This window comes from Ornithodoros turicata, chromosome 2, assembly GCF_037126465.1.
Source record: "Ornithodoros turicata isolate Travis chromosome 2, ASM3712646v1, whole genome shotgun sequence".
In the NCBI taxonomy this organism is placed as follows: Eukaryota; Metazoa; Arthropoda; class Arachnida; order Ixodida; family Argasidae; genus Ornithodoros; species Ornithodoros turicata.
Genome location: NC_088202.1, coordinates 98,992,086 through 99,014,785, shown reverse-complemented (window position 1 = coordinate 99,014,785; position 22,700 = coordinate 98,992,086). Strand labels below are relative to the sequence as shown.

The 22,700-nt window shown below is 46.4% G+C and overlaps 1 protein-coding gene across 2 annotated transcripts in view; it reads left to right on the top strand.

The window, feature by feature from the left end:
- Positions 1-22,700, top strand: part of LOC135385830 (metabotropic glycine receptor-like) — a 167,124-nt gene that overhangs the window by 50,780 nt on the left and 93,644 nt on the right. For both annotated transcript variants that reach the window (XM_064615366.1, XM_064615365.1), the window contains exon 2: positions 16,178-17,012. In XM_064615366.1, coding sequence (XP_064471436.1) covers positions 16,240-17,012 — 773 coding nt within the window. In that variant the 5' untranslated portion in view covers positions 16,178-16,239. The remainder of the gene's footprint in view (positions 1-16,177; positions 17,013-22,700) is intronic.

Sequence of the window (22,700 nt, the reverse complement as noted above, 5' to 3'; positions counted from 1 at the left end):
AAGCGCTATCGCTTTTCAGCAAGAGATTTCGTCAGTTCCCTCGGACTCATGGCTGCGGTCCCCCCGTTCGGCATCGACACAACGTTCTGTCGCTATATCTTAATTTCTTCGCGTTAATCACGGAAGCTAACATGGTATCGGTCCTAATCGGATACTTGCAGGAGATTTTACTGAATTGTTGCTGTTGTTCTGGGGTCATTATTTAGCAAAATGTTTAAGATTTGCGGAGGAACTAGTTACAGCATCCTTCGTCTACACTTTTCGTGAGATCACGTACTTCTGCATAGCGGCATAGGTCCTCAATTGTAATCTTTACACAGCTGTGTGCACCTTTGGGGAAGCACAGGGGTTAAAAATGCTTGAAATAACGGAGACCGTTGCCGGCACCACGTCTAAACAGTCACGCCTACTGTGGTAGGACAACTGTTAGACTACAATCACGGATAGCACTGGAGCCACACTATCTGCAGCTTGGACCTACTGGAAAGTTCCGATAGACGTCAAATACGGGTGTAGATCGCTGCATTGCTTTGGTGTGAATGCATGTGATAATTGGTGTAGTGCGTCATCAGGACATGCTGGACGAAGACCAACTCTACGTTCATCGGGATAAGACCAAGCTGGCATCTGGAGCAGCACCGCAGCACAATAAGAAGTCGCCAATGGCATCTATCAGTAGACGTTCCATTGTCATCTATTCGTAACTTTTTAAACTCTTTAACCCTTTTAACTCTCTCATCGTGGGCATCTAGAAATCAAATATGCGAATGGTTAATGGAAGTATAGAAGATCTGCAGTTTGAGATCCCCGTAGCTGTGACACCCGAACGCCGAAGAATGTGTGGAGTGTTATATGGGTTTCGTGGGTGTTACATAATGCGACGTGGCAACGGTGGCGTTCACAATAATGGTAGCAGACTAACGGCGGTCATATATGTAGAAGGCGACGTCATTAGCAATGTGTATAGCCTAATTGTTTATTTCCCCTAAACTAATCAGCGGTTGCGATCATCGCACGTTAACGACGCGTGCAGCGTTCTTCCAAAGCTGCGAAGACGTGTGAACCACGTCGACATTTTTATCGTCACTCTCGCACAGCGACACCTATAATCGCAAAATTTTAATTAGATAGCAGGGTAATAAATTATCTGAGGCCGACTCCTGCGGTTGAGGCCCTCCCTGACGCCAAATATTCCGTTGATATGTTATTAAAAGCAGAGCTGTGATTAAAAGCGACGTGCACAATAATAGAGGACATCAATGGAGGCCGTTTGGCGGGAGTTCACTTCCAATCAACTAACGTCTTGGGGGGGGGGGGGGGGTCTATTTCTTTTAACAGGAAAAGCCAGCAAACAGTCAAACAGTAGCCCAGATGTCGCAGATATTGGGATTTGGCATTTGTCACCGTTTTGTGAATGCGTTTGGCGTCGCGTTTGGCGTCGCGTTTGGCGTCGCGTGCGGTGTGTTTCAGCAGCTTTAAAAACAGAGGCACAGGAATATGCGCGCAACTTTGTTGTAGGATGTTTGGCTGCAAAATCAGAGGATCCTGGACCATGCCCTGAACAGCAAACCGACCGATGATCGAACTCCGGGTACAACTCCTGCACAAGCACGTATACTGTGTGCTTGGACGCACGTATTGCGAGCCCAAGAACGTATCTTCTGTGAGAACAGGATGTCATTGCATGACAGGCCCCTCGCCAACCATCACCCCGAATGGCATCGTTACAGCACTAGATTTGTTTAAAAAAAAAAAAGAAAAATGCGTTCGCCTTTGTATGACACTTCGCATTTCTGTTAATTGTGACAACAACAGAGTGCTCCTCAAATCTGAAGTGACAACGACATCATTATAAGCATTGGCTGGCCTTGAGCATGTTATGTTGTCAGGTCCCTGTTGCGTTGCGCATTCCAGAAAATGAACTTCGCTTCTGGGGCTTCCTGTCTTGACGTGTGCACGCACGTCCGTCCTGACGTCGCCATTCTCAACTTGTGTCTTAGTAGGTTTCCTATTATTCTGTGTTGTTTGGATGGCAATACGCGTGTGATTCCATGCAGCGCACAAAGCTCTGCGATTGCGGTTGGTGACATAGAAAGAAAATCTCTCTGGCCCGTATTTTCCTAGCAGCAGCTTTATCCCGTCTGAAGGATAGCTTCCGACTTTTCTGCCCACCGATGCCATTAAAAGCGCAGAGGCGCACGGAAAGAAGGGGAATCATATGGGAAACTACTATTTCCTCCTACAGATATTCTCCGTTGCTCTCTCACTCCCCACAATATGGTGGAACTTCACAACACTTAGAAAGTGCCGACCTCTCAGTGCGTTGTGCCCAACAACGAAAACGGCCCAACGATACAAGTTAAAGACGTCATTCGTCGAGGGGAATAATAAGAAGAAAGCCGCTGCAGAACAGCGTCGAATGCTCGCCTACGCAGTCAAGGCTTTCTTTCGCATGACTTTAAAATGCCAAAGCAGACGTGTGTTCGGTGCTTTCGAAAGATCGATCGCCAGTGAACGAGCTGCGTGCGCTCCTCTCGTATTTTAGAATCTAACAAGATACAAAGGCAAGAGAGCGCAATGCTGCAGAACTAACACACACCGTATCGACTGGAAGCTCTTTGGGGGAATTCGATAACATTTTGTGGAGAGAATAATGAAAACTGGGTCGGAAATACATTGTTACGCACTGGACACGTCATGTGTTAAATCGAAGGAGCTGTGGTTTTCAGACGTTGGTTAGGAGCACTGGATGAAGCGGACGTTTTCATATAGCTCACATATCCATGGATATCATGCACGTTGAGAGAAACACAGAATGATAAGCGCCGAAGAAGAAACGATCAGATAATGCGTTCCAGATCCCATGAGTTTACAACAAGTCAGTAATCACATTTTCGAGTTGTTGTGAGCCTTGCGTGTCCTAGAAAATGGCGGCAGCAGAGGGATTGTGTCTTTCAGGAAGCGCACGAGGGAGCGAAGCGCGCGTTGTCTTGGCAGGTGTAGACACCAATCGCGCTATGATGTGGAACTGAAGGATGGCAGCCGACAAAAAATCAGCGACTGCAGGTGGCGGGACTCGATAAATGTTAATGAATGCCGATAAATGTCAAAAAGAGCGAGAAAAAAAAAAGAACAAGAAAGAGAGGCACTAAAGGTGATGTTGTGATCACACATCTAAAGCAGAATCCAGAAGATGTGGGTTCGAGTCCTACAGCTGGCTAACCTTTTCAGTGATTTTCATCTTTCATCGTTAATTTCTTAGGCATTTTCAGGCTTGTATGTACAGGGTGTGTGCAGAAAAACATGACCCGCATTTAGGCACATAGCTTGTTGCCTACCTAACTAACGAACTTCCGGTGGCGCACGATGGCGCATTTATGCGTGCGAAATCTGCAGAAAAATTGTGAAAGCCATACTCAGCTTAAAAAATAAACGGAACAACGAAAACGTCGGCTTCCGTGCATCATAATAGGGCAACATGGTGGACAACAGGGTGTGTGTGAAAGGGCAACACGGTGGACGTAGGAGAGTTGTGTTCAAGTACCGCTAGGGGAGCTATCGGTGCATAAATCGAAACGATGTCCCACATGGATGCTCATCGGCAGTACCCCTAGCGGTGCCTGCACATAACTCTCCTGAGACCGAAATGCACTACCATGCACTGTCATGACCGCCCTATTCTAATGCATGGAAGCCCATGTTTTCGCGCTCTGTTTATTTTTTTACACTGAGTATGCCTTCTAGGATTTTTTTGTAGCTTTCGCACGCATAAATACGCCGTCGTGCGCCACCGGAAGCTCCTCGGCTAAGTAGACAACGAGTTACATGTAAAAATGCGGGTCATGTTTTTCTGCACACACCCTGTATTTGTCCCTTCTATCATTACCGTTATTTTGGTGTCAATAAGCAGCAGCAACTCCCTCTGTGTATGTTACGTTCTCATGCTTTTCCAGTGAGTTATCGCCGCTGTTGTTTACCTCCAGAGATATATATTTAGGTTCACCGTCGGCAAAGACCTAGCGTGCCGCACTCGCCTGAAACCAGCAACTGCTTGATGCTTTGAAGGCACTGTGCGAAGTTGCCTGCTTCGTGGCATTCTCTGTTTATTTTGCCTCAAAAATATTAGCACGCAGAGTCAGTATATCCTGCTTCTTTTTATTGGCATTAGATGTGAGATACGAGAATGAAGTTAAAGTTATGTAGATACAAGCACAAGAACTGAGCTCTCCTCCACTGGCTGTGCTACGCCGCAAAAAATAAGATGAAGAAAAAAACACACACACATGAATGAAGCACCAATGGTCATTGAGATAGTGAGCATGACTCTACAGCATCTGGAGCAAACAGGTAAACAAGAGAAACTCCAAGAACCTCAGAAGCAGAGTTGTACACGTTACTTTCAATAAATATATATTCCCCCCCCTCGAAGAAAGTAATTGATTACAATTACTGTTACTACTGCGCGAAAAGTAATTCTTTACCGTTACAAATTACTTCATCAAAAATGTAATACGTTACCGATTAATAATGTAACGCGTTACTTTTCCCGTTACTTTTAAATTGTGGGCCATTGCAAAGCCAACAAGCTTGCAGTGAACGCAATCATGCAGATCTTGTTGCAACTTCTAATATGAGACACCAACATACATGATAAGTGAAATTCACAAATACATTTGAAAGCAACATACAAAACACATACACGCGTTTATTACAGATTTATGTACAAATTTAAAACAACATCGAAACATTCGCTTCGTTTTGTTACTATTGGTATGTTCAGCCCGCACAATTTATCAATACAGTCACCTAGTTTACCGTTGCCCCAGTAGGTCGCGGTTGTAAGGGATTATCATATTACTGTGGCGTGCACGGAACACGTGTGGGCTATATAGAAACGGCCGTAACAGTGACCTCTGCGTCATTGCTTCAGTCGAACTCGTGGCGGAACAGAAGAACAGATTGGCTTGCTGAAAAGGGTTGCCGTTGTTGACAGAAGGTTAAAAAAGTAATCGATTACCGAAAATTGGAATCAGATTACTTGGAAAATTACTTGCTCACAAAACTAATTGATTACGTTAAAAATTACCGAAAAGTAATTGATTACTAGTAACGCAATTACTAGTAACGCGTTACGTACAAGTCTGTTCAGAAGACATCGACGGTGTTACGCCTGACACTGACATGGGCCAAGAATCGGCAGTTTCATAACATGTTCACGGAGCATGCGCAAGACAGTGACGCATTCTATCGAAACTTCGGCGAAACAGTTTGGTTGCGGTTTCGTCGTCTGCCATTCGAATCCAGATGGTGTCGGGCCGCATATTTTGCGGTGAGAGGCAGCATTTCGTGAACTTCTGGAGCAGAAGTTATATATATATATATATAAAGATGGTAGTAGCATGTTCGTTCAGCAGTTGCAAAGCAAAGTACAGCAAGGGGGATCAGTTTGGCTTTTTTCTGTTTCCGTGCAACCGACTGAACGCACGGCAGAAGAAGAAGGTCAAAGTTTACTCGTGTAAATAATCGTGTAAGTGTAAATAATCACAACCAATTTTTCAGTCGAATTTTGCCTGATATGTATGCATACGAATGGTAGATTGTACATACTTTTAGCAGTGTGACATTCTTGTAACGATAGTTCACACACAGAACATCTACGTTGTTATGGTGTTACTTACAAGCAAAGTGTAACTTGAGAAGTAACTTGTGTACTTAGATAATTATGTTAAATAAAATATTCTGATCAGGTTTACTCGCTGCTCGGGCACAGAACACCGGTAATAACTTTGTTCCAGCCTGCGATGACAGATGAATGCCCCCCAAGTAGAATGTTGCGTCCCGGACGCTCCATGAGCTTCAGGTTATGTCGAATTAACCCTTTAATTCTGTGACTCATCGAATCTGTCAACAATACAACCCTTTATGACCAACGGAGACAGCACGCACATGTTTTTTTGTTGACGCCATGATTGACGACCAGTTACTTCTTTGCCAGTTAGCCGCAGGGGTCGAAACCGGAACAAAACCGAAACCGAAAACCGCAAAACGTTATTTTTTGCCGAACCGAACCTGAACCGAACCGTCAACATTTTTTCTCTACCCTTGAACGAACCGGAACTGAACCGAAAAAATATGATGCAGTAACCGGTTCGCCAGACGGTAGAAACGCTTGTACCTTTCCACCCGACTGCTGCGCACCAGCTCCCTGCGTCACTCGGAATCTTGCCAAATTCATAGAGCGGACAAATTGATAAATCAAGAAGTGGTGAGACCATGCACCTCCAAAAGGTTCACGACATCGCCATACACAGGATGAAAGAAGGAAGTAACTGAAAAGGTTAGCCAGCTGTAGGGCTCGAACCCACACCTTCTGGATTCCCGGTCCAGGGCTCTTACCAATACCAATCCAGAAGATGTGGGTTCGAATCCTACAGCTGGCTAACCTTTCCAGTGACTTCCTTCTTTCATCCTGTGTATGCCGATGTCGTGAACCTTTTGGAGGTGCGTGGTCTCACCACTTCTTGGTTTATCAATTTGTCCTCTAATAATAGTTCACAGTGACATCCACAAGCAATGCAGACCTCTAGAGACCACGGGAAAGAGGTTGGCGTGTGGTCCAGAGAATGGAGGAAGGAGGCACAGGAGCGGCCTCTCGCCCTCTTTTCAACGGGGAGCAGCGTGCCGGCCTGCGCATGCGACATTGAGATACTCCTATCTACCATGTGACCGCTTGCTTCATTTTTTTTTTCTTTAGAAACTGGCAATAGCCTTTTGCAATGAAGTTCAATGGTATGCTATAGAGCACTGCACTGCATGGGCTTACCGGAAAGCCAGACCCCGGGCCGGGCCGGGCCGGGCTTTGCGTTTTTTATGCGGGCCTGGGCCGGGCTCGGGTTTCAGCCATCGGGCCCGGGCCGGGTACCTGCTCGGTCGAGTATGTAAGCGAACATATTTGGCGAGACTGGACAGCTGAATTTTACTGTCACTTTTTTTTTTTTTTTCATTTGGTATGGTGTATCGTGATATTCTCATCTGAGGACTATCACTTTTTTATATGTGGTCATGCTTATTTCGTGTAATGGACGTGGATTTCACACGTGCACTCACACACATTTGGGGACGTTTGGTGTGGCGGGCGCGCTGAACAAGTCCGGCACGAGGGTCAGTTAGGTTAGGTGTTGGGACATATTTCGTTCCCGTGAGAGTCCTGTACGAGGGTCAGTTAGGTTAGGTGTTGGGACATATTTCGTTCCCATGAGGGTCCTGTACGAGGGTCAGTTAGGTTAGGTGTTGGGACATATTTCGTTCCCGTGAGAGTCCTGTACGAGGGTCAGTTAGGTTAGGTGCTGGGACATATTTCGTTCCCGTGAGAGTCCTGTACGAGGGTCAGTTAGGTTAGGTGTTGGGACATATTTCGTTCCCGTGAGAGTCCTGTACGAGGGTCAGTTAGGTTAGGTGTTCGGACATATTTCGTTCCCGTGAGGGTCCTGTACGAGGGTCAGTTAGGTTAGGTGTTGGGACATATTTCGTTCCCGTGAGGGTCCTGTACGAGTTTCAGTTAGGTTAGGTGTTCTGACATATTTCGTTCGCATGAGAGTCCGGCGCGAGGGTCACTTAGGTTAGGTGTTCGTGAGTGTTCGAGAAGGGGGAATAACACCAGTGCATGCGCAATCGAGCGGAAATGAGTCTCTCTTGATCCGCAAGGTACATACATATCGCCCACGCGCCATTGCGCGCTGCCTTCCCAAGCAAGCAAACACCAAGCGGCTTGCCGGCAGAGAAACACAGCCTGTAAAACACAGAGCGTACCTCCTCACTTTCCATCAATTACCTGCGTCCTTTTCCTCGCTGCTCTTTCAATACGCGGATTTGAAGGGAGACCAGAGCAGGGACCAGAGCATAGCGCACGTCAAAAGGATCCCAGGTGGTCCAAATTATCCGCATTCCTACCCTGCGGCATGAGCAAAATGTCACCACACTGCGCAGACAAACCTTACGTGTAACATCACAGTACCACAGTACCATTTGTGCTCTTTAGTAAATCTAAATACGCCTCCGAGCCTCGAGAACACAGAGCAGAGGCAGGCTGGGACCGGGCCTGAGCATGGAAACAGTCGGGTACGGGCTGGGCCCGGGCCGGAAATCTATTGAAGACGTCGGGCCCGGGCCGGGTGCGGGCCGTAGCAGCCGGGCCTGGGCATGGCACGGGCCTGAAAATTAGGCCCGTGCAGTGCTCTAGTATGCTATACGCCATTTCCCAGCGCCTTTTGGTACAGTAAAGGATGATCTGCTGTGAACTGCATGGTTCTTTGTACCTATGAAGTGTAGAGGCGAAGAAGTATGTAAGAGGAAGGAAAGAGGAGCAAGCCATCGCCGGAACCTGATATTACCTCTCTCATGTGGTACACTGATTAGCACAGCACACGTAAACCGGTTCGAACCGATTAATATCGGTTCAAACCGTTATTTGGTTTGCGCCGAACCCGAACCGAACCGAACCAATAACCTTGAACCGGAACTTGAACCGAACCCCCAAACATAAGGGTTTCTAGCCCTGGTTAGCCGAGCGGTAGCGCCAGCTGTTTCTGAAAAGGCGGATTGCAGCCAGGTTGAATGTCTGTCTGCTAGCAGTACTCAACTGAGCACAGAGTTGCCGCCTCTCCGTTTCGTAGACCTCGCATTCTGTTAGGACGTGCTCAATGTTCGCTACAACGCCACATTTGGGGCATAGGCTGCTGTCACAGTATTCGATCCGGTACTTGTATTGGGGAGTGAAGGTTACATTGAGAGGAAAGGCTGTGCAGGAGGGACGTAAAATAGCGTGGTAAACGGCCTGGAACTGAGGTCAAATTTGGATCCACCAAATACATGATATACCTGTCAGTGATGTTCTTTTATTTGCAACCGACGTACATTACAGCCGGGAAGTTTGCGAGCGTCATCGTTCAATGATATCCCGCACACACCAAACGCCTACAAGAATGTTCCAGGCGCGTGACTCGACCGTCTATAGGGCAGATAGACTTTGACCTTGGCGAATGTTCCTGTACATCAAGCCACTTGGCTTCGGCTGTTTGACGCTGTATGGGCTGGCCCTCCTGCGTCCTTTGGGAACAGCAAGCACCCAACAACATTTCAGCTTCATGTATACGTTGCTATGGCCTACAAAAGGTGTTCTTCCTGGCGCATGATATATGTTCATGGAATTATCAGTATCCTGTCATTCCCCAGCGACAGCAGACAATCAGTCTTGGGACGTTTATTACGGGTTCTACCGTCTTCTAACGGCCCTCTCTTCCCGGCAGATCTTCATAAGCCGATGACGGTAATAAAGGAGAAAGCGCCTCTGACGTTGGGTCGATAGAGATAGCGCTTCTCTCCAATGGGCTATGAGGCCGCCCGCTTTACGGGTTTGGGGAGCAGTTAGTACCAGGAAAGTTGTAATGCGGCCGATTTAAACTACTGCTGCGAAGCATAAGGATCTTAAACAATGGTGGCCGCCAAAATTAACTGTTTATTTCTGTGTTACGATTTGCAAATGATACTTACTTATCGCATCCAATATAACGCTGTATCTCAGATAATGTTGTGTTGGAGGTGAAGCACCTGTATGCGTGTCCAATGCCAACGACGTTTATCGCCAGCAACATAAAACCAGTTCTTATTTGAGCTGAAGCACAAAGGAGCGATATATCTAGATGCGACACCGCATGTGGGCCTATCGTGCACCAGCGTCCGTTGCCTCGTTCCCGGATATATTGCAGTGAGAAGAGGCCCACTGTAGCTCGATATCATCCGTCGCGCACGTGGAATGTTTCGTGCCCCACCGGAGGTTCCTTCTTTTCATGCAGTTCTATACTTGTATTGCGGATTTAGATCACAGCTAACGGTCAAGGGACAAATTCTCAGGTGGAACGCAGCGGAGGGAAGCGCCGTGATGGTACGGCGTGCTGTTTTGGAGCTGCAGCCAATGTATCGTGCGACAGCCGTGCGTATACGCATGTCTTACTTCATTGCTGATTGATTGATTATTTAAAAGAAAACCAGGGAGAAATTTAACTTGTCTCCTGAGTAGTTCTGCTACTCCCAAAACAAAACAACAAACAAACCCAAAACAAACAAAAGTACATTCCCCATCCCCAACAATTAGTGTGTTAGTACACGAGGTGCAAGTGAATAAATATCACTAGAACATGCAGAGAAACAGATACACACTAATGCAAAGGTACACACTACAAATACACAATAATACACACTACAAAGATACACACTGATAGAGGCACTCGCACAAAATCCTAAAATATGAGTTCCACGCCGCAGCTCACAAGGAAGTTCTCATACTTCATTGCTATTAAGCATAGCCGCCTCAGCCCACAAAGATCCGGCACTGAGGATACTTCCTTCGAGGGAAGGCGGGGCACGTGCAACTCAGTGGCGTGTACAGCGCATGTTGGCGCTCTGGGTTCGCAGGTCCTTTGTCGTTTCGGGGAATGTTACTGTGGAACATTTCAGTTTCTTATGACCTTAGTGGTCGATGCGCATAAATTCACAATTCAGTTTCGCTGTAGCGCGAGCTGCTGCGACAAGTACGGTTCGAGACAAGGGTCCCAGAGATAGCGAGCTGCAAAGTTTACGCTGCCAAAGCGAGCCTTCTGGTCATGGGTGGTTTCGTAGGTTCCGACATTGCCTGAACATGTGACTTTGAACTAGCTAATCCCAGACAGAACCTAGTGCTCTTTGCTAGGATTATCTGCAGTGCTTTCCTCGAGAAGATGCAGAAGCCTTGCACTTGCAGCTAGTATGAAGGACCAACTAAAAAACAAAAAATAATAAAAACAGCAATCGTAGTGACCCACCGGCGGACGTCACCTGCCTAACATGACTCGTCGAGTAGGGACCTTGCCCTGTCTTTCATCAAGAGCATATGTGCTCTCCGCGGCAGACACCAATCAATGATTACTCCGAGGAACCTCTGGTATGGTATGCAGCACACGTGGTGACCAGTTTTGTGGATATGATGCCGGTTCGTCAAGGTAGAGACGGAGTTTCGCCCATGAAACGTGTATGCCTCCTCGTCGCACTGGCAATAACAACTCCACGTTTCTCTTTTATTTTTCATCTAAAGTAAACTTGACTTCCGTGTCTCTACGCGAATAGAAGGTGGCATAACATCGAGAACACTGTTTCATACAGGGTGTTTCACCTAACGCGATAGAAAATTACGGTATATTAAATCATCTACTTCGTCAACGCTATCAATCTCGGGGGAGATTTTGCCATTCCTTCTGAGCACTTTTATCAAATTTAATTCGCGATACATTTTAATTTTCCCAACTGACCTCCGAAATGTGCCAAGTCAACCTCACGTTCTATTTTTTTTTTTTTTAACAGAAACAGAAAGCGAACGTCGGATTTACTCCCTTGCATTACAACATACATTCCCTACTACTTTGATAAGAGCTGGGAAAAAAATTGCAAAAAACGTCGATTCGAGAGGGGCAAATTATCGGCCGTCTTTTTAAGCCCCTACAGAACTGCAGCTGCATGCGGAGGTTATATCGTCATTAGTGTAAAAACAAGAAAAATCCCCGGTACTGTGGTGCGAGCGTTTCGTGCGGTACCGCAGGTAGTCAGCAATCTACTGGAGGGCCACCCAGATGATACGGTGCAAGTACAGACTGTCGAACACGTGGTTATCACTTGCTTCATCGGCAGTAGCCGGCCCAATGTAGAGTTCGGCAAACATCTCCATATTTTTCTTTTTTTTTATGCCAACCAACGAACTTGTGTCACACCACCTCTGTAAACTGCCAGCACCTGCTGCATATGTGTGACCGTGTGCCGAATCTAGTGTGGAATATAGTGTGCTAGTGTCTAGTGTGATGTCTACTGTGCAGTCCTTTTTTAATCCTGTCATTGTGGGGCAGAGCAGGAACCGTAACTCCAGGAATAAATCTCCGCGAATCGAGGGTGTCCTTTGGAACCGTCTTTCTACTGGACGTCGTATTGCCATCAGCCGTTCGAATCTCACTTCGGTGCACTTTGCTGGCATCGAAGCCTGCCTGTTTGGCCGTTAACAGTAGGACAACGGATTTCTTAACGACATTGCAGTTCCCCAGAAATGCTATTGCGGGTCTTGTTGCCTATAGGAGCAACATTAACCACAGTGTATTTATTTCTTCATTTTTACGTGGGGTAAGATTTCTCCCGCGCTATCTCGTTACAATGCCTTCTCCCCCACTCCCTCTCTCCCCCCGAATGTGATCTCGCGTAACGCCGCCGTGCATTCACTCTTACTTCGTAATCAAGCCCATACTGACATAACTGCTCAAAGTTCACCGCTCTACGTGTGAACATCCTTCTATACAGGGTGTCCCAGCTAGCACGCACCAAATTTTCAGAAGCGACGGTGCGCTCAACGCGGGGATGGTGGTGATAGTTGAGGAAATAAAATAAATGGGGACTTAAGACTGCGACAGAGTCGAACTGGTTGCTCCAGTGCTCCTACACTGAGTTGCTTTAAAAACGAAAAAGAAATTACAAATAAAGAAAAACCCTGCTAGGGCGCTTTAAGCAAATTAAAACCAACAGAATGTCGTCAGCAGTTCTACATCGCAGTCGCCCGTATCTGTTTCTCAACGGCAGCACGCGTGCGCGCTGTCACGTGGTATCTTGTATTTTATAGCGAATTCCACTGGTCGTTCTGGTGCACCGTAGAGCAGTGTAACACCCTCGCCACAATGAGGGGCGCTCTCCGCCAGTGCAACTACACTAATCCGCCCAGCGGAACATCCGAGAGGGTTTCAGTGCAGCGGCGCTGCCCCAAACAATCTTCAACGCCACCTATGTTGGCAGCTGTGCCGTTGACCAGGCAGGCAACATTGGTAAACCGCGAAAACCGAAACCGAGAACAGCATGGACGGTGTGTATCAACTGTGCTTGGATAATGACGAAGCGCAGCGTTTGCTTTTTTCAATGTGCAGCACAAATGGTAAGTTGAAATAGCTGCATTCTCTACCTTTCGATATCTGTAGCGTTATGTAGCGTATGTTATGTAGCGATATCTGTAGCGTTATGTAGAGGAAGGGAAAAGAAAGTTTCGAAGGCGTTCAAATACGCCGATCCTCCTTCGCTACTACTACAGCTATCTCTGCTGCTGTCACTGCTTTCGGAATCCTCAACGAGACCGAAAACCACTTCCATTTCGTCCGCCATGTTCATTCGAAAGAGGAGGAGGGACCGTCCGGAAGCGGGCGCACTCCCGTGTTCCGGTCTCCACCGCCGATTTTCTCCGTGCAGGCAGAGTTGCAGTGGTGTTGTACTCGCCTGGTGTAGTCGCCCCGTAACGACCAGCGGAATGCGATGCGCTTTGCATTGAAACGACCAGTGGAACACGCGCGCGCTGGCCAGTGCAGGTTTTTCTGCACTAGAACGGCCAGTGGAATTCGCTATTAGTTCGTGAGTTTTCCTTTTAAGCAGAAAAAGAATGCCTCACTGTAGGTGCTTCGTTAGAAACGACTCAGCCGGCTGTTTCTCAAGCATCTCTACAACTTTCCAATTGATACCTCGGTCCTGGAACCAATATTTTAACGCTTAACCCAGTTACTCTTGCCCAGTCAATTAATTACTTAGGCAAATGAAAAACACTGACGCGTGCGATAAATGACTGTTTACAACATTCGGTTGGTTTCGTTTACACAGAGCGCTCCGTCGTTGTTAGTTGGAACGCCTTGTATACAAGTATCTCCTGTGTGCCTATACAACTATACCTCAACACAGAGGCCTGTCACACCGGCGGCCTTCGTTCCGTTGTAAACGTCTGAGGAGGAGGTGCAAAACGTAAATAGGCTTGTGGCCGCTGTCGATATGGCTTCTGTTTGTCACTGCGAACCCCTACGCTGCATGACGATGCAGGCTACCGTGAAGGTGCAAACTAGTGTGGAGCACATGAACGCAGAACACAAGTACGAAGAAAACATTAGAACATATCGAGCCTCGTGAGGAAGGCTTCTTGGCTTTGAAAGCTTTATGAAAGAACCGTGGCTTCTCTCACGTACCAATGGCTTACTGAATACTGTTCAACACGTATAGAATTCGTTTTCAACAGGATTACTTGAGCAAGTTATTATTAAAGACAACTTTCGTGCGATAGGTTACATAAGAGGCATCTCAGTGGGAGCGGTGTTTGCGATGCTGTTTCGTGGACGCAGCTGGATTCTTCAGCCCCTTAAGTATTCGTGGCAAACTCACGTTCGAGGTGGGCAAAAAATGAGTTTTGCGCCTCATTGTACTATTCCAAAACCTCCTGCATACTCGACAACAGAGGTTTGGGAGCGTGTGCGAAACTCTCGCGCGTAATTAAGGAGCTGGCGTTTCGGATTAATCCCCACATGAATGGAACTGGTGGGAATTTTATTTGGGCACGAGGTTTATCGTAAGTTCTCCCTAATATTTATCTTTCCTTCCGCGCGCTACAGTAGTCATAAGTCTATGTTTCCGAAATGACGAGGAATGATGTGGTTGTTGTTTCGGCAGTAATTTGCCTAAGCACACATCCTGCATACAGGTGTCTTCCTAGCTCCGCCAGATTGAAAAAGAAATCCTATGAGAGCGCCATAGATACCGATTGCAGTTGAGTTATACGGCTAGGCGGACATCCTCTCGAAGCTAGTATCTACCTGCTGCGTGACAAATTATGTAACATCCATTAATTCACTTTTTAATTAGGGCCTTTCGTGCGAAGGTGAGGTAGCAATCCTCGTTCTTTCTTTTTTTTTTTTTGCTTTTTTTTTCTTTTTCCTGAAACGAGTAGTACATTGAAATATCCATCACTGAATTTTGTTGGGCAAATGAGCCGAAACTGAAACCGTGCGCCTCAGGAGCGCGGGGAGCATAGCGCTCATTCTACGTCAGAGGGCCACGTGCTTTGAGCGATCCAGATGATTAGAGTGGTTGCTGATCTGCTGGCCAGATTTTGCGGCTGACGTACAAATAGGCCGACACACCTTACGTGTAACTCTACTCCAATTGCCTTTTTTACCGCTTTGCGGCCCACAGAAGCTGACGACGGTGAAGGTCATACGCTCCTTAGGCGAGCGGTTTTGGTTTCGGCTCATTTGCACAGTAGTATTCGGCGATTGATATTTCAACGCAGTTGCTCGTTTCAGGATTAAAAAAAAAAAAACAACTGAATGGCTTTCAAGGAAGATTGCGCCCCATTCTCCTATCTCACTTTTGCCCCGAGGCCCCTAATTAAAGAGGCAATTAATGCATTTTAGGTAATTAGTCATCCGGTAGTTACATACTCTCTGGTCTCCCTTCAAATCCGCGTAAGCGGTGGAGGAGAGCGAAAAAGGAGCCTGCACTTCTTAGGGTGGGGGCACTTTTGTTAACGCGGTCTGCCTTGGTGTACCGTGTCTTGGAATACGGCCGAACGGTCGCGGGGTTGCAGTACTGCTCCTGGAAAGATTTTTACTAAATCATAATCTCTTCGAGAGGATGTCCGAAAGGAAAGAAACACCAGCTGTATTACCATATGTACAAGTTTTACATATACTGGTAAGTACAAGTAAACCTTGTATTGTGTGGACTGCGTTGTCACCACAAAAGTTCATTACAGAGTGAAAAAATGTTTAAAATAGTGGTGTCCTTGAGGGCGCAGTCGTAGAGCCATGATGTAGGAAAACGAGAGGCACGGACAAAAAAAGCGGACAACACACACAGATAGACCTTTTTTGTCTGTGCCTCTCGGTTTTCCTGCATCATGATGAAGTACCAGCTTGCCTGCACCCTATCTCTACTCTCAGTCGTAGAAGTACTGCGGACATGCAGTAATTACATTACTATATCGACGTAGGGAAGATGCTCGACAACAATTAGAATAATTGAGAGCAATCATTGGTTTGTTAATCGAGCAACTTAAATTGCAAGTGTCTTAAAATGGAGGGAAGAGGCCACACCAGTATAATGCAATGTATCGCTTCAAAGAGGACACGCAATACAACAACTTTGTCACTACAGAAATGAAGGTGAAAACGATGCAAAATTATTCTATGACAAGGAGAGAACGCTCAACAAACTGGCATGTTGATATGCCGAAAGCCACAGCTAATTTACTTGGACTTGACTACGATGGTCTTGTGAGATAACGGACTGTTTTCATCTTCTCTTCTTTCAGTGACGCATTCGCCGAGGATGCCGCTGCCAGAACTTCCAGTGTGGCCACCAGCCTGACCGTTCATGGGTCAGCTCAGCGGCATCCTCCTGTGCGTGTGCATAGTGGTCCTTGGCCACCTGGCGCCTGCTCCCGTGCTCTGCAGCCAAAGATATCGAAGACCACGCTCCCTACATCTCTCACCCATTGTTCAGAAGTTCCTGCAGCAGGGACGCAACGTTTCCGCAGCTCTTCAGCTCTTACACGAGACTAACACCTGGGAACCTTCCCTATGTGGTCGCGTGTCACTCTCTGTGTTTGGTGTGTACGCCAGCAACCGGACTGGCGATGTGTTTCAGCGGCAGGCGCAAGTTGCCGTACGGACAGCCAACCTTCTCACGTCGCTCTCCGCGCGGATTCAGAACGACACAGAGTTGGTGTACGGAGAGGATTTGTACTATACACTAGCGCGAATGAATGTGTTGAGTGAGGAAGGCGTTGTCGGCAGCGGGATACTTGTGCTTCATGGTCATCGGGAGACGCCGTTGCTGAGTGTGTTCGCGTACCGCCCTGCTCGGGAGGGTCCGAAAGGCATAGCCTTCCATCGGAATTACACATACGATGAAGTGTCCGTGGATCGGTGTCCCTGGTTCTCGAAACTGTCTACAGCGAACTACACAGAGTGGTTGTTGAGAAGGTATGGTGCTAGTGCGCTAGACGTCGCGAGTGGGCTTCAGGTAGCCAGAAGAGATGGTGTATGGACGTCGCCCTACTATGACTGCGGTGTGACAGACACCTGGGTGGTTACGTTCGTTGTGCCGTTTCTAGGTGTGCGTCAGAATGGCACGGTGTTGTTCAGGTAAGTACGACTATTTGTGAGTTTTCGCTCGAAATTTTCTTTTTCTACATCAGTACCCGTAATCGAGTTCAATTTTACTATCCGTAATACGTAGCTTGCTCGGTATTAAGGGTTGCAAATATTATTCATAAAGCACTGGGAAGATTTATTTTAAAGGGCGATGGTTGTTGGTGAGAAATTTCAAACGAAAGAAAACCACATTTCTCTCCACATGAGAATCTCGAAATGCTTGACATATATGTTCGTCCATATATACGACCTACGGATGGCTCCATTGTCATCCCCGATAATAATTCGCCGTGTGAGCGCTGGTGATATCAAGCTCTATTCATTTACGAAGACAAAACATTGACACTCATAATTATTTTCTTATTCTTTGGAAAACTATAAAAACGGTTGGATTCAGTACTTTTTGTTTTGTTTTATGTTCTGGATTTTATGTTGAATGGAATCCAACCAAACAAAATATAAAGAACGATAGTCGTGAAGAATCCTTGGAATTCTGATCGTCCAATATTCCCAGCAGAATCCTTCAATAAAGATGAGAATTTTCGCTGACGCAGTGAAAGCGAGGCGCTCCGGAAAATCGCCGGCACAGGATGTTTTGATGGATCGCCGTCATCGCCAACGCTTCACAGCGTGCGGTTCTCGACAGATCAGTTTTCGCGGGTTCTACGTTTGCTGGTGATGCCCTATTCTTGTACCACTCACGAGCGGATTCAGCGTCCGTTTGCTTTCTTTGTGCACTCTTTCGTTCGCTCTCTCTCACACACACACACACACCTTCGGCAGTGAATCTGAACAATTATTTCTTGGAATGGGCGGGTGGTCGAACTGGACGTTGGAATGAGGTGGGAATGCCGCCGCCCGTATAGATAAAATAAGGAAGTTTTTCCTTCTCTCTCTCTTTTTTTTAACGCGCCCGAAATCGTCACGGAGCTGATTAGATTAGATTAGATTAGAATTAGAGAAGAAAAATATAGAGATGAGGATATAGGGGGGGGGGGACGTGATTCTCGTTTTTCACAGCTCTACAAGCGAGGACCCGACACGTGACTGCGGCCATCAAGGCTACTGAATCCGCTGGCCCACGCAATCCACACAATAGAGAGCCCGATGTACTAGAAACGTAGTTACGTAATGCAGCAATTTGAGCTTGTCGGCACATCAACATTCCATGTTCACGTACCAACAAGCCCAAATTTCTGCATTACTTATCTACGAGCAAGGAGACTTGCCGCTACCACAGGATAGGCAAAGGACAGAGCCATCGAAGGAACATATTTCTTTATGGTGGCTGACCTCTCTCAACAATTAAAAACAACAACAACATATTTTTTTTTTGCAAAACCCCCACGTTCGATCCGTCTGCGCGCTAACTCCTCGAGGATCAGTCCAAGATTACAACGCTTGGAGCGCTATTCGTAATGAAGGAATTGCGTACATATCTGGAAGTCTTTAACCTGTATTCATTAATCACAAACGTCAAAAATTAAATATTGGGATTACTCGGAAGCCTGCTTTATCCATCAAGGTGTGTGTGTGTGTGGGGGGGGGGGGGAAGGTGCGGTCTGCCTGCTCTTAAGTGGTGGCTCGGTGCACCTAGGGGAGGGAGAAGAGGGGAGGGTGAAAGAGGTATGGGAATGATGATGGTGGCACATGAGAGGGAGGTGTGTGCTGACACTCTTGCTCTGGGATTTATTATGTACCACAGAAAACATGCGAACATCCCTCAGTAGTCATTCATACTCTTCATTGGGATGCTCCCTGTACCACGGTAACCGGCAGGATTATTGGCGAAGTTACTCCATGTTTATCCATCAAGCAGTCCGTCAAGAGCGTGGTCACGCAAAATATTTTCACAAAACGGTGTCTTATCACAGCACGAGTCCGTATTTGGAAACAGCTTAACACTACCGACAAGTGATGAGCGTAGAATACGTAGAACCTTGCGAATGCAGAATGCATTCCCTGTGTGGTGCATTATTTGGATGTTGGAAATTGACCAAAGTGTGTAGACGGCATAATTGACTGAAGTTCTTCTTGGGTATAAGCCGCCGAAACAGGACAAGGACATGAGCTGCCCTGTCTCTCGTCATTCCTTGTCCTCGTCCTGTTTCTGCGGCTTATACCCAAAATGAACATGAAATTGTTGTTACGTGATCAGGACGTAACTGACGAAGACTGACTCTACGTTCATCTGGATTAGCCAGTATAGGGTCACGCTGCAGCTGGATCAGGCATCTGTTAGTAAGACGTCACAGGAACAGTTCAGTAGAGGCTATTCGTTTTCATTCTGGAACAGGCCAAGACACTTGAATTCGTTGTGTAAGTACGCAACAGGGTAAAGGCATACACAGTCAACTGCACCAGGAAGTTGCGGGGCAAGCCGAAGCTAGATGACCAACAACAAGCCACGACAGAGCGCCACATGTGTTATATGGCCCAATCTGCATCGACAAGTGATCCAGAAGCACGCAGTGTGCAAAGGGTACACTGCCACATTTTTCGTTGACGGTAAAACGCAATGGACTATTTCCATGTACGCGTCGCTCCTGGCGGCGAGAGACGACATGATGAGTAGACGACGAAGCAATAATGACAAATTAGCACCACGTGGGCGTAGCTGGCATTTTTTTGAGGATATAACAGGATAACATTTGTTTTGAATGGTATAGCCTGCTCCTGAGAAAGCACATAACACGTGATACACCCCAGCAAACCACACGAAAACGTGTTAAGGCATATTCATAGCACGCCATGTTTTCATGCCAACTATCATGGTGACGCTCGTACCACTTCCGCTTGCCGTACTTCTTTTGGTGGTACTTTTCCTCTGAGAAGCGGAAGAATCGTACACCGACATTGCTTTGAATGTTTCGGCTGTCGACGACGCAACACATTACAGGCATTGCGAAAAAAAAAGCTTCGCAAAGTCGCATCACAGCTACACCGAACACAAGCAGCCATGATGGCGGCCGCCGCCTGGGCATGCGCAGACGCGCACCCAGAAATGGTCCATTGACGAGCGACGCTTTTTATATTGAACCTGTGCGCGTGCCTTATTGTGGACCACGGAGTGTTTGGCGCGTGGATACAACAGCGCAAGCACTGTTCTCTTATTGCATCCTTCTTGATGTCGAAGCAGTTAGAATTGCGATACCTGTCACGACGATAGCATGGTGCGGATACTGGTTACCTGTCGAAACGGCGGATCCCAAGCAGCACAACATGTTGGCCGAATATTGGACCAATATCAACAATACCGGCCCAATAGTACAATACCGGTCCAGTACTGGTCTAATAGTAGGCCAACATGTTGTGCTGCTTGGGATCCGCCGTCTCGACAGGAAACAAGTACCCGCTCTATATGGGCCCAATATTGATCCAATCTTGGACCAATATTGGGCGGACATTGCCAATATTGGTCCAATATTGGGCCAACATGCTGTGCCGCTTGGGATAGGCATCAATGCGTAAAACGTTCAGCGTTCCGAAAACGACAATTCAAAGCCACCTTCGTAGCAAAAAGTCATATGCAACTGGCCACGTGCAATCGTTTGGGCGAGCATCACGCTTGCTAAGTGAAAAACAAGATGTCGAAGAAGATGTGCTCCGAAGAGACGCTTCACGGCCTTCCGCTGTCTCGCATGCGTCGTTTACCTTTCGAAGCAAATGAGGCATAGGCGGTGTACCACCAGTGTCCTGAAAACAGCAAGTTCGAAAATGTTTCCAAGTACAGACCACTTTCGTTACTATTGGCGGGGACCGGAATTGCGAAGCGGAAAGCACTGATTTTCCCTGGAAGGTCGGATTTTGGAACGTCATGGTTCAATTTAGGAGGGCCTTTCTTTATCGAAGCTCTGAACGCAACGTTCGAAAAGAAAACCTCTCCAACTGTATACAATGTAGATGTTCTCCTTGATTCCTCCAATGTACCGTTCAACATATTCGCACTATACAGCATAATGTAAGAAACAGGACAGAGAAACAGATAATTTGCTGAGGCATAAGTGCCCCATTTTGTCGTGATCTATGACGCAATCTTGTTGGTTTGACGGTGATATTTTTTAGGGGTTCCAATAGGCAAATCACAATAGCTCCTCATAGCGTGCCAGAAACATTCAAGTTTGTCCGAGCCTTCGCTTCACTTGACCTTTGGAAGTATTCGGAATGTGGAAACGCCTTCTTCTCTTTGTGGCTTCATTAGTGATAAGCACAATGGTAAAATTCGCCAGTATGGAGGCCACATAGCTGCTTCCTTCTTATGACCGATTTCTGCCGCAGCTGTATTTTATTAATCACGCTTATATCGCACCTGCCATGTAGAGCACGTCTTGCAGGTACGTGTTACATAAAATGCTGCTGAAATAAATGCCTTGGAAAAGTTCAGCCAAAGTAATCACCATCCGTAAAAAAAAATAATAATAATTTAATAAATAATTAAAACATGAACGAGCGAAATTTTCAAAGCTTCATCGTTCTGCGAAGGACTACAAGGCTAATTAGCTAGATGAAATCTGATTTTATAGAACGTAATATCATGTACGGTTCATCTACTAACAATTTTGGATTATTGCCATACGATTGTGCTAATTAAAGAAGTACACAGAAGAAATTCTCTTTTTAGTTGCAACGCACACATCAGAACCACCTTTAGCACATTTTCGGCTTCCCTAGAAAAAAAAAGTTAGCGTCATCACCAAACGTAACGAAAATTCGCAGACGAAACATCAGACGCAGAACATGCAAACCAAGCTGTTGCGTCGTGTTCCAAGCTGTGCTGTTTCAACATCGCCGTTTTAGACCGATATTTGCAGACAGAGACAGATTTGTAGATGAAAGAAAATTTGTTGAAGATGAGGAGAATTATGCTAGAATGTCGTATGAATGCTGATGCACAAAACATATCACTGCTAGAGAAATTTATACGTTTTCTATTATGTACGGCTTTGTCCCAGGGTATAAAGTGTAACGGTATAAACTAGAAACCACATTGCTCAAGGTATAATAGTCCCAGCCAAATGCGAACATATTTTTTAAAAGTATATATATCACTTTTTCCGAGATGAAATCAATTTCAATATAGCATATGCTGAAGGGCACTCCTTAGGAGGGCATTAGCAAGCTCCCAAGGCAATGTCTTAATTAACTTTTTTAATTATAAAAGCTACGAAGTTGTCCCAATGAGAACATCTGTTCCTTTCGGCCACCTCATATCGTACCCGTTTTGAGAACAAAAATCCGTTCGATAGATCGTCCGCAGAAAATTCGTGAACGAACAGCATTTTTTTCTTAACTTTGCTCATTGCGCATCTTAGGAGACGCATCTTTCCTTCACCTTTTCATGTGATAGGGTGAAGGAACACAGTGTCGCCTCATGCGTCGACCTTCACCTCCTATTTTGTTCTCAACTGGTGTTCCCTTCCCTTCTGTTTGTATATATTTCTTGTTTGTGAAGTAAAATGTTCAGCTGTGTTTGAGACTTCGTGTTGTGTCTGTCCCTTCGTCTTCCCTAGTCTCGGGGTTTTTACAGTATGCATCATACATCTTCACCAGCTCGCTTGCTTCCTAGCCATTTTTTCATGCGTCGAAGATGAGCTTTAACTTACGGAAACAAAACAAACAGAGCTGCCCTGCACTGAACTTGGGTTGCATTTTCTGTAGGACGCAAGAGGCGATAGAGTG